Below are 13,331 nucleotides of genomic sequence, written 5' to 3'. Positions count from 1 at the left end.
TGTCTAACACATGCAGGGTAGCTGAAGTTTTGCTTTCATGCAAATAGCTCACACACTCGCACAACTATCTCGGAGGGCTGGAACTGAATGCTGGCTAAAGCCATGCCCCGGCACGTCAAGACCTCACACACACAAACACACACACACACACACACACACACACACGCCCGCCCACACAGTCAATAGCAGTTTGCTCAGACTGTCACAAGCTCTTCCTCCTGCAAAGTCTAAAACACACAAACACAAACTTTCACGCAGGATCTGGCATACGTACATGCAGCACTACAGCTCTATAACACACACACACACACACACATGTCCAGAGAGTTCTGAGTTCTGTGCTGTCACGCCGCTGACTAGGAACTTCCATTCTCCCGCAAGTCTTGGTTTCCATGGTGACTCAACCCCACCAGGAAGGAGTGAGCAAGGTGGGCGGAGTCAGAGAGCTAGGAGCCAGTCAAAATACGAACTTGACTTTACCTCTTTTAGCGCGACCCCTCCCTTTTCAACTTTTTTTCCCCCCCAAAACTGTCTGCTTTCACTCTCTCCCTAAGGAGAGTGTGGAGGAGAGGAGGAGAGGAGTGGAAAGAGGAGAGGAGTGGAGAGAGGAGAGGAGAAAAGCGGAGAGGATAGGAGAGAGGAGTGGAAAAGAGAGGAGAAGAAATAGGAGGAGTGGAGAAGAGAGCAAAGGATGAGAGATGAGTGGAGAAGAGGAGTGAAAAAGAGAGGAGGTGCGGAGAAGAGAGGAGAGGAGGAGAGAGGAGAGAGGAGAGGAGAGATGAGAGGAGCGAAAAAGAGAGGAGGTGAGGAGGAGAGAGGAGAGGAGGAGAAAGGAGAGGAGAGGAGGAATGGAGAGGAGAGAGGAGGGGAGGGGAGAGGAAAGGAGACCGGCTATGACGCAATACTGTACAGTACCTCCGTCCCATGAAAGAAGGCTTGATCAAAACCTGGTTTTTCTAGAGGTTTAGCTATACAGGCAAAAGCACTTCAGGGCAAGACACGCTATGCTCCTGTAACACATCCACATCCACACAACACACACAACACACACACACACACACACACACACACACACACACACACACACACACACACACACACACACACACAAGGCTGTGTTTGATTTTCCACACATGGCCATAAGTCTAAAAACGTGCTAAGCCTAGCCGGCATCAATTTCCTGTCTGAGCAAAAAGAAAACTTTTGTGGCACCAGTTCTCTCTGCTCTCTCTGTTTCAGAGGCCTGCATGGATTCATAAATGTCTAGTACCAAAACGTGTGTGTGTGTGTGTGTGTGTGTGTGTGTGTGCATTTGCGTGCGTGCGTGTGCATGGCGTGCGCGTGTGTCCAGGCGAGTGTTTGAGGGGAGAGCCTTTCGTTGGAAGATTCTCACCGTGAAACACAACACGGCCGGAAATGACCTTCCTCTGACCTCAAACACATCATAGCGCCATACCCTCCCTGGCTGCTTAGTCCCGTTGGGTTCCAGGATTTGTCCAGCGCCAGGCGTATTCGAATCACTTCCCTATGACCTGGACCGGTATACTATCTGGAACAAGTCCTTTCTACTTGATAATACACATTGAAGCTGTAAAACATAAGCCTAACTTCCAATGGGAGTCCTGGTATATGGAATCTTCTCTTAGGAGTCTCTATTAGAAGCCATTAAACAAGGGGTCTGTCCTCCATATCTGTTTGGGGCGGGGTGAGGTCACGACGCCCTCGACCAACAGGGCGTCCTGACATGCTGGGGGCTCGGAGGGTCTCGATGTTCTGACTGGCTAATTGGCCTCGTTAGCCGTATGTCTGAAGAGTGATATCCCATAGGTCAGGTCGGAGAGAGGGAGGGAGGGGGAGAGAGGAGAGAAGAGGAGGAGGAATAGAAGATACAGAGAGGCTAGGGAAGAGAGGAGAGGATGAGGAGGGGGGAGGAGAGAAGGGCAAGGTTTATTTCTCCTATTCCACTGTTATCCCTCTCTCTAACCTAATTCCTGTGGTTCTTGGTTATGACAGGCAGAATGTGTGTGTGTGTGTGCATGTGTGTGTGTGTGGGGGGGGGGGGGGTATGTGTGTGTGTCTCAGACAGACAGTCTCAGACTGCTAGCTCAGAGTTTTCCAAATAGCAGTAAAACCTAAAAAGATCTCCCTCCTTAGGAAAGATCTGATGACTGCACAATCGCACGCGTGCACACACACACACACACACACACACACACACACACAATTTAGTCATGACATCACCATTGAGTTTTGGCCACGTCTGCTGATCTGATCAAGCAGCATATTTACATTAATGACTAACACACGCACGCACACACACACACACACATACTGTACACTCACTCACAAACGCACACACACACGCTAGTCCTACTAGAAGAAAACAAATCTCCACACATACAAACACATTTCTGCAGCCCTACTGAGTCTCTGTGACTCAGCTTGCCAGAGTCCTGGTGACTTGACCCATGGCGCTTCAGAGTGAGGTGGACCATGCAGAGCCTTTCTCTGACAGCAGGATCGGCCCACACACCAGCAGAACTGGCCAGCGTGAGACAGGGCTGAGGCACACGGACGGCTTCTGTCTCTTGGGATTTCTCTCTCTCTCTCTCTCTCTCTCTGTCTCTCTCTCGCCCTCCCACCACAATTTGGTCTCTGGATGTCTCTTATTTCTCTCTCTCTCTCTCTCTTCCTCTCTCTCTCTTTCTCTCTCTCAATTTGGTCTCTTACCCAGGGAACTCTATACCATCTCTCTCTCTCTCTCTCTCTCTCTCTCTCTCTCTCTCTCTCTCTCTCTCTCATTCTCTCTCTCACCCCAGCCCAATACTGCCCTCTGCTGTCCGTCACCAGTACGACAACGTTATCTAGCTACTCCACTTCTGCATCAACAAGACGAACCAGCCCTCCTATCTGTGATGGAAGCAGAAGGAGAAAACATGGGAAAGACAGAGAAGGGATGAGCGCAAAATCTGTCAAATGAAGACAGAAAACAAGAGAATAGAAGGGAAGTAGAGCGAGAGGAGAAGTGGTTATTTATTTATTCATTCATATCTGTATATTCCATGATCCATCCAGACCGGTATCTATCCCATCGTACCTTTATCTTAATCTAATGTCTAGAAATTGTACTTATTGTGTAATTTGTGTACTTTGTATATGTTGTTATTTGTAACTTTTAATGTGTAATTTGTAAACTGAGCATTGTTTATCTGTATTGATCATAATTGTGGAGCCGGCAGCAACACAGGAAAGAAGAGGAGTTTATTGACTTCTCAATGTTATCAACATAGTCCCACTGTGATCAACAGCAGGTGTCGCTGGCGCTAATCATTTAGCCACTTAGCTTCCTCGCCGCTCCCCTGTCGAGCTCGAACCGGTTAGCCGATTAGCCTGGTCATTGATCTATAAAGGCCCAGGGGGCTAACGGCGTCCCCGCTAGCAGATCTCTCATCTGGACACAGCGGGGAGGCATCAGAGAGAGACCTCCAGCAGAGAGAGAGAGATAGAGAGAGAGAGAGAGAGAGAGAGAGAGATAGATAGAGAGAGAGAGAGAGAGAGATAGAGAGAGAGATAGGAGAGTTGAGAGAGAGCTAGAGAGAGAGGAGAGAGAGAAAGAGAAAGAGGGTCATTAAAAAAGGATGAGAGTTGGGCAACTGCGTACGTGCTGCAGATGTACTGTACACACACACAGACACACACACACACATACACACACATACAAACACACACACGCACACATGCACACACTCACACACAAACACGCACACGCACTCACACACACACACACAAAGGCGGACGGGTGTACTAATACAGGACTGGGGAGTTCGTAGTGTGTGTGTTCAACATCATATGTGAGATCATCTGACCTCCCTCGCCCAGGGGAGACACCCGGGACCCATCACGAGGGTGTGTGTGCGTGTGTGTGTGTGAACCTGAATGGGCAGGCGTACGGGATGAACACAGTGCCTGAAAATGTGTGTGTGCGCGTGTGTGTGCACGTGCATGTGTGTGTATGCATGCATGCGTGCGTGTGTGCGTGTGTGTGTGTGGCCAAGCAGAGATGCATACAGCAGAAGGCCACTGTCTGGTCACATTTCTCACTAGCGTGTTTAGGGCAGCAATGTCCTCTGCTGCCCCCCCCCAAAAAAAACACCCTGAGACACGCCCACAGCTCCTTACAAATAATACAGGAAGTCCTTTGAAATAAGCTGATTGCTCGCACCCGGCACAACTGTAAACAATGGTCTGACACACAAGTATTTTGAAAGGATTTCAAACACAGATCAACAAGTCACCCCTCGAGTTAGCAGGGACCCGGGCGAGGCCGCTGATTGGTTGGTGCACGCCACGTGATCCAAATTCCACGAATGGAGCTCAAGAGCCCAGGAGCAACTTGTAAACCCAACTCACTTGCATGAAACGAATCCGTTAAATGCACTGCAACAGTCGAATCGTTCCCTGACAGATAAACGTTGAGCGCCGGAACGGGAGACAAGCCGGATGTACAGTAGCCGTCTGCAATCTGTCAGTTCAAATTTAGACTCAAGCTTCTGTCAGAAATACCTTGCTCAAATCCAGGAAACTACATTTTGCCATTCCTAGACTGGCTGTGTTGGGCTATATGACTGAATTCCGGTCGACTCTGAATCTAGAGTTCCATCTGAGTCGGTGGTTCTGTGTTGTAGCTGTCGTTCTAGTCGACTGGTGAGACAGGAGCTACTGCATCAGCTGTTAGCCTAAAGAGCAGTCTGACAGGAACATTCCACTACATGACCACACAGGCACTGGAGAACGCACACACACACACACACACACACACACACACACAGATAGCCATCACGCAGGCTCTGAAGACAGGACACTCACACGGCAAACACAATTTCTATTCTCATAGGATTAACTGATAGAGATGATACACACGCACGCACGCACACACGCACGCACGGACACACACACACACACACACACACACACACACACACACACACACACACCTTCTCTACTTACTCCCTCTGTGGCTCCTTCAGAGTCCAGGCTCAAAGTTTGTTGCTCCATTAAGAGGCGGAGAGGTCCTCCTTAACACTGCATCAGAACGCTCCCCGCAATATCCATCAACCGCTGTGTGTGTGTGTGTGTGTGTGTGTGTGCGGACACAGTGTGTGTGTGTGTCGTGGAGAGAGAGAGAGAGAGGGAGGGATGTTGCCGATGCTGGGTGTCCAAAACTGATTCACAGTGTCACAAGGCTCGCTAGCGCTCGGATTTCCTACGCGTCTCTCTCTCTCTCTCTCTCTCTTCCTCTCTCCCTCTACCCCTCCCTCTCTCTATCTCCCGCTACCCCTCCCTCCCTCTCTCTCCCTCTCTCTCTATCTCTGTCTCTCTCTCCCTCTACCCCTCCCTCTCTCTCCCTCTCTATCTCTCTCTCCCTCTACCCCTCCCTCTCTCTCTATCTCCTGCTCTCTTCCCCTGCCTCTCACGCCCCCTCCACGTTTTTTCTTTTCTGTCTGTCTCTTCCGCCCACCCCTGTGTAATTCCTATTCCACCCACACTGCCGTGGGCTGAGACACACACACACACACACACGCACACAGAAGCAGAGGATCGCTCATTAGAGAGAGAGGGGAGCCCCCGGACCATGGCTTTGTGCACACACACGCACACACACGACGCACACACACACACACACACACACACACACACAAAATCAATGTGGTGTGAATGTGTTGTCCTCAGTGCTGTTCTGTCAACTACTTGGTATGCCCTGGGCATCTGTTTGGACAGCACAGAAAAGCTGCCATTATCAATGGGGGATGGGGGGGGGGGTGAAGAGAGAGAGCAAGGGGGATAAGAGAGGGAGCCGAAAAGAAATGGACAGATGAAGAGAGAGAGAGAGAGAGAGAGAGAGAGAGAGAGAGAGAGAACCGGGGGTGTTGTGGTCCAGGAGACTGTGGCAGCATCAGAGCTGTTGCATTCTTCAACATGCCCGGACAGCCAGGGTGATATGACAAAAACCCCCGCGGGATCGACCACGCCCCCTCCCACCCCTCCCCAATCTGACTACACCGACGCAGGCTGATGACACGCCAACCTCGTTAACGTCCGGACACCCCGGGTGACATTGATTTGATTGACTGATTGATTGATTGATTGATTATACTTTATTGTCCCCGTAGGGAAACTTGTGTCTTATACACACATTACACACACACACACACACACACACACATCTGCGCACAGGAGCGGGAGACTGGGGGCGACCTCTAAGGAGAATGGAAAATTAAAGTGTATGGTAATATGTATGTGTGAGTGTGTGTGTGTGTGTGTGTGTGTGCATGTGTGTGTGTGTGTGTTACTACGACCGGGAGTTCCCTCTCAGGAGAATGTGTGTGTGTCTGTGGAGAAGTCCCGTCTCTAGAATCCAAATGTGATTAACTGGGGAAGGTCAGCCAATGGCCCCGGACATGACACACAGGGTCAGCCGTCTGATTCCCCTGGCGCTGGTGCTGCTGTCATAAGACATTGTGTGTGTGTGTGTGTGTGTGTGTGTGTGTGTGTGGTGTGCGTGCGTGTGTGTGCGTGTGCGCGTGTGTGTGTGCGTGTGTGTGTGTGTATGTGTGCGTGTGTGTGTGTACACATCACAAGATGAACCTCGAGGCCTCTGAAAACAACCACAGGCATAATCACACAAACATGAAAACATCACTCGGACACAAACACACAAACGCACACATACACACACAGATTGAGAGTGGGTGGATCAGATGATTAGATGGCATCTTCTGAAAGGAAACAGAAGCTGCCAAGATGGTGTGTGTGTGTGTGTGTGTGTGTGCGTGCGTGCGTGCGCGCGCATGTGCGTCAATCAAGAGAGATAATTAGAGTGCGCTCGTGCCTGTTTTGCGCTCGTGTGCGACTAAGGGGCGCTAATTCGTTTGCGCGCGCGTGCGTGTGTGTGTGTGAGGCCTCGCTAACGAGAGGAATGTCAGCCCAAACTCATCAGAGCTCATTAGAAGTACCGGTCAACACTTCCATCCATCCCTCCATCCCTCACTCTCTCCTCCTCCTCCTCCCCTCAGCCCCCCCCCCCCGCCCTCTCTCTGTCACACAAAGCTGGCTCTGTTTGTGGACCGCGTGCGCTGCAGCGAACAGGGGGCCCAGCCGTCGGAAGAGAAAGGTAGAATAGAGAGAGAGAGAGAGAGAGAGAGAGAGAGGCGAAGGGGGGACTCCCTATTGCATGCAAATAGGTCAGGGGAGCCATCGTCTCGTTGAGGGAGGTCAGGGAAGAATTTTTACCGTTCTCCTATATTGGCTCAAATGGGTGAACTGGGTTTTTCTTGCTTCCATCTGAAAAATGAAGGGTAGGATCTATATACACCCTACCCCCCCCCCCCCCCCCCCCCTCCTTTCTCTGTAAAGCGCATTGTGTTGCCTTTGTGTAGGAAATGTGCTATATAAATAAAGTTGGATTTGATGAGATCCTAGCATGAGACAGAGACACACACACACACACACACACACACACGCACACACACATTGCCTAGCCTCTCCTGAATTCTTCCGTCCAATGAAACGATGCCAATCTTCCTCACCTCATAACAGGGAGTGGATCGACAGGATCAACAGATGACGGTGTAGAAAACGTCGCTCGACTCCAGACGTCATTTTTGGACCGCTCCGACCTCGACGGTTGCGCTTTTGGGTTTGAGTTTGAGTTAACGGGTCTACGGCCGGGCCAGCTTGAGAGGACTCGCTGATCTGGTGATGGTGCCAGCCAACCTAACAACGTTCAGCCAACCTAACAACGTTCAGCCAACATAACTATGTTCAGCCAGCCTAACAACGTTCAGCCAAACTAAGAACGTTCAGCCAACGTAACGACATTCAGCCAGCCTAACAACGTTCAGCCAGCCTAACAACGTTCAGCCAAACTAACAACGTTCAGCCAACATAACTATGTTCAGCCAGCCTAACAACGTTCAGCCAAACTAACAACGTTCAGCCAACGTAACGACATTCAGCCAGCCTAACAACGTTCAGCCAGCCTAACAACGTTCAGCCAGACGGGGCCCGAGCCCTTAACCCTGGCAGACCGCGCAGCGGAAACGTTAAGCCGCGATCGCTATCGGGGAAGACAGCGAGCTCTGTCTTCACAAACTTATACACACACACACACGCAAGCAAGCACAAACACACACATTCACCAGCTACTGCAGCTACTGGGTGCTTCCTCTTCACGAACAGCACACACACACACACGCGAGCTCACAGCCTCACACACACACTTAAGATGTTGTAGCGTTAAATGTCCTTCTCACAAACTGGACTCTTTTTATTTTTACGGCGTGTGATCTATGGTCCGGCGGTGTCTTTGTGTCAACGGCGTGTTACCACGGAGATCTGAGGTCATGGCTACGTGTGTACTTAGCATTAGCATCCTATCTAATGTACACAGCTACCACAGATGGAAATGCAAAAGTCAACGCAAATGACAGTTCATCTCATCCGCGGATTAGTTATTTATCTATAGCTATAGCATGTACACAATACACCCCTCCCCTCCGGGTTATTAATAACACATCCACACCAGCACCTTATATTTAGCTTCATATTGTAGATAGTATTTCTTGTGTAAATGGTAACTTGTGTATTGTAATTAGCTATTAACTTTTGAGCACATCACAGGCCAGCAGTAATATTTCACTGTGATATGCGTGTGTGTTTGTATGTTTATTTGCCTGTCTGTGTGTGTGTGTGTGTGCTGAATGTCAGTGCTTGTGTGCCTGTAGAGTGTAAGCCCATGGTGACGTGTGTGTGTGTATGTGTGTGTCTGTGTGTGTGTGTGTAATTGTGTGAGTGTGTGTGTGTGTGTGTGTGTGTGTGTGTGTGTGTGTGTGTGTGTCTTACCTCCAGGTTGTCTAGGGAGCGCGCCAGGCTGAGGCGTTTGGAGCGTCCGAAGGAGCGGCGTCCTGAGGAGCGCTGGGGGAGAGGAGGGAAGCCCATGGTCAGACCCCGGAAACGCCCGCCCTGGGGACACACACACACACACACACACACACAGGTTACCATGGGCTTGCACTCTACAGATGTACACACACACACACACACAGAAGGAAACACAAGAAACAACCATCACAGCCTCGAAACAATCCAAGAGCTTGTACAATAATTAGCCTCTGCACATCAACTACATACTGCACACACACACACACACACACACACACACACACACACAACACTAGTCCTCCTGAACTTCACTGAGTCAGAGCGTGTCGTTCTGTCTGTGTTAGCGGTCAGGCCTGCAGTTTTCTTGGCACCAGCCTCAGATCCGCCCACTCCACCCAAGCTGACTGGTTCTTGGTCTGGCGCTGCAACATGAAACAGCTGCTTCTCCAAGTAACAAAATACAGCCAATCAGCACTCACACACGCACACACACTTACTCTTAGAAGCGAACCGTACATAGGTATGACTTGTGATCAGTACACACCCGTGCACCCATACTCAATATTTGCACACACACACACACACACACACACACCTTAATACACTCATACACTGCCTGATACACACAGCAACTACCTAAACACACACAAGCCTGCCAGTGCTGAGTCTCCTGAGCTCGTCCTGATGACCAGTGATAGGACTGATGGATGACTTTGCAGAGAGAGAGAGAGAGAGAGAGAGAGAGAGAGAGAGGGAGGGAGAGAACGAGAGAGAGAGAGGAGATAGAGAAAGACGAGTGAGAGATAGGATTGGAATGATGGATGACTGGCAGAGAGAGAGAGAGAGAGAGAGAGAGAGGAGATAGAGAGTTACAAGAGAGAGATACAGTAGGATGGGACTGATGGATGACTTTGGAGGAGAGAGAGGGGGGGGGAGAAAGATGACAGAGAGAAAGAGAAGAGGACAAGTTCCTTTTTTTTCTCCACTCAAATGTTACATTCCACACAGTGGACCCACACGGGCACAGCGGTTTAACTCCTGCAATGCTGAAGTCTCACACACATGTTACACCTCTAATCGCCTCGCAGCCAAAATAGGCCTGTTTGTAAATAGCAACACGTTATCTAGAATCCAGAGAGAGAGAGAGACAGAGAGAAAGAGGCCTCAAACCCACAGTAAAACTAGTTGGTATTGAATATTTGAAATATCTATGCTTATGAAATGCTTACAAAATGTGTGCTCGGTCACAAATGACATCATCTTTGATGAATGGAAATTAGAATGGTTGAATCACGGACAAAGCCCTGATCCAAATTGGGATTTTGCTTCCTGTTGGCCACTGCCGAGTAAATAGGGCATGTTGAAATGTTGTTAAAATTGCTAATTAATGCTGATTGAGCACTGGACGCGCAGCTTGGATGTGCGTGATGTGAATGATATGATTGGCTGATTATGATAAGGGCTCCTGCTCACTGCAGAACACTGGGAGATGGCCAGCGGCGTTGCTTGGATACTGGATGAACTGTGTGTGTGTGTGTGTGTATGTGTGTATGTGTGTGTGTGTATGTGTGTGTGTGTGTGTGTGTGCGCGCGCTCATGAGAGCATTTCCCTGTTCAAGTCGTCTTTAACGGGTGGAGATCAGACAAAAAACACTTCACACTCAAGCGTGCGTGCACTGACTGCATGCACAGCAGACACACACACACACACACACACACACACCACACACCACACACACACACACACACACAACTAATAACATTAGGAGAAGAGTTCCCAGTTCTTGTCTGTACATTCCTTCTCTCTTGATCTCAACCCCTTCTCTCTCTCTCTTTTCCTGTTTATGAGATAACACAGCTGGCAGGGCATGGAAAAAACACACAAATGCACACACACTCAAACACACACACACAAACACACACACACACACACACATTCAAACACACACACACACCACAACCACACGTCTGGGCTGGAGTGCTACAGAAGAATTCTTCAGATGTCTGAGAATAGGTCCGCTCCTGACTGCTGTCGAGCGTGGGTCATCCCGCTACCGACTCTCTCAAGCTTTCCTTTGATGACTCAGCTGGTAGCATTTCTAGTAGGTCTGTTCACATTCGGTAGTCACAGTTTGGAGGCCTACCGCAGTCTACTAAAGCGAAGGCTGTTATGATGAACATGGTGAAACAGCGCCACCCAGTGGCCACGGGGAATAACCCGCAAGGTCTTGAATCGATGGCCTCGCCAGACCTTTGTTTCCTAAATTTGGTGACAATGAGGCTTATTAAGTATACCTATTAGCTGAACTAAAAGCAAATCCTTGATACAAAGCTACAAGAGGGAAAATAATGCTCTTCTCCTACCCTAACCATAACCGTCCCACAACCAAGTTATACTTGTAATGTATTCAACCGCACGGTCGACCGGGTCTCTACCCGCAACCTTACCGTAACCTCCCCCAGCGCCTCCGCCACCAGGACTCTGCGTCTCCAGTCACATGACATTGTTTAGCCGCGGCGGTCGCACTTCCTGTCGGCCCCCGCCGCTCTCCTCTCCACTTCCTGTAATTGTCCCCTAGGGTGAGGGTCCCCTGACTCTGACCGAAGCCCCCTCACCGCCCCCGGAAACCCTGGACCCACCGCCGGCCTGGTCTATTGTGAGACAGCTGCCATGGAGGCTTCCGGAAGGTGGTTGTCTCGGTCCCCCCAGGTGAGGTGGCTGTGATGAGCCTTAGTGCAGCCAGCGTCGCAGGGCTCTGGGACAGGAAGAGGGTGAAACCTTGCTGCCTACATACCTAGTCAGCAGGAATCCCGTCACTCTGGTAATGTGGCATTGTGAGAATAGATACGCAACACACACTCTCTCTTTTCTGTCTCTCTCTCTCTCTCTCTCTCTCTGTGTCTCTCTCTCTCAATCTCTCTCTCTCTCTTCCTTTCTCTCTCTCGCTCCCTCTGGTAATGAATGATAACTGATACTCTCTCACTCTACCTCCGTTTCCCTCTCTCTCTCTCTCTCTCTCTCTCTCTCCCCCTTCCTTTCATTCTACCTCTGTTTCTCTCTCTCTCTCTCTCTCTATCTTCCTCTGTTTTTCTCTCTCTCTCTTTGTGTCTGATCAACTAACTGCAGGCCAAACAATCACATATGAATCAAAATCGCAAATTTGCCCATAACAGGATGTCGCTGACACAATGAACAACGCAGGACGGGAAATGCGCTAAATTACATGCTTTTCTGAAAGATGCAACAGCGCAGTCTATTCCACTACTCACTCTATAACCTAACCACTCACTCTATAACCTAACCACTCACTCTATAACCTAACCACTCACTCTATAACCCAACCACTCACTCTATAACCTAACCACTCACTCTATAACCCAACCACTCACTCTATAACCTAACCACTCACTCTATAACCCAACCACTGACTCTATAACCTAGCCACTCACTCTATAACCTAACCACTCACTCTATAACCTAACCACTCACTCTATAACCTAACCACTCACTCTATAACCCAACCACTCACTCTATAACCTAGCCACTCACTCTATAACCTAACCACTCACTCTATAACCTAACCACTGACTCTATAACCTAACCACTCACTCTATAACCTAACCACTCACTCTATAACCTAACCACTCACTCTATAACCTAACCACTCACTCTATAACCTAGCCACTCACTCTATAACCTAACCACTTACTCTATAACCCAACCACTCACTCTATAACCTAGCCACTCACTCTATAACCTAACCACTGACTCTATAACCTAACCACTCACTCTATAACCTAACCACTCACTCTATAACCTAACCACTCACTCTATAACCTAACCACTCACTCTATAACCTAACCACTCACTCTATAACCTAACCACTCACTCTATAACCTAACCACTTACTCTATAACCTAACCACTCACTCTATAACCTAACCACTCACTCTATAACCTAACCACTCACTCTATAACCTAACCACTCACTATATAACCTAACCACTCACTATATAACCTAACCCCACAGCATCACGCATAGAGTATAGGAAACCCTATTTTTAGTTGTACTAAAATTACAAACTGTATGATCTTAATATGAAGAACAATTAGAATTAGTACTGTATCTACTATCTAGTAGTCCAAACTGCTATCAAAATAGTAGTAAAGTATGCTTATTACTAGTTTATAGGCTGATTCAGGGAACAGGCGAGAGCTTGGAGGCTAATGTTACAAGTGAAACACAGGTGTGTTGATTACCAGGGGAAACAGGTGGGTTTCAGCGCAGGCAGATGCCCGTCTGCTGAATAATGCAGGCTTTGATACCGGAGTGTGTGGGAGAGGGGGGCGGGCTCTCTGTAGTCCATCACAAGGATGGGGCAATCTAGACT

At 49.1% G+C, this 13,331-nt stretch overlaps 1 protein-coding gene across 1 annotated transcript in view; it reads right to left on the bottom strand.

Annotated features, from left to right (window-relative positions):
• rgs12b (regulator of G protein signaling 12b) overlaps window positions 1-13,331 on the bottom strand; it is a gene marked incomplete at both ends in the record, with an annotated part of 42,239 nt that overhangs the window by 25,347 nt on the left and 3,561 nt on the right. Inside the window, one exon of the mRNA XM_084454659.1 lies at window positions 8,902-9,021. Within this exon, the coding sequence (XP_084310785.1) occupies window positions 8,902-9,021 (120 nt within the window). The remainder of the gene's footprint in view (window positions 1-8,901; window positions 9,022-13,331) is intronic.

The sequence above is a fragment of the Borostomias antarcticus genome (genome assembly GCF_949987555.1).
Source record: "Borostomias antarcticus genome assembly, chromosome: 20".
Lineage (NCBI taxonomy): Eukaryota > Metazoa > Chordata > Actinopteri > Stomiiformes > Stomiidae > Borostomias > Borostomias antarcticus.
This window is presented reverse-complemented; position numbering and strand designations above follow the sequence as displayed.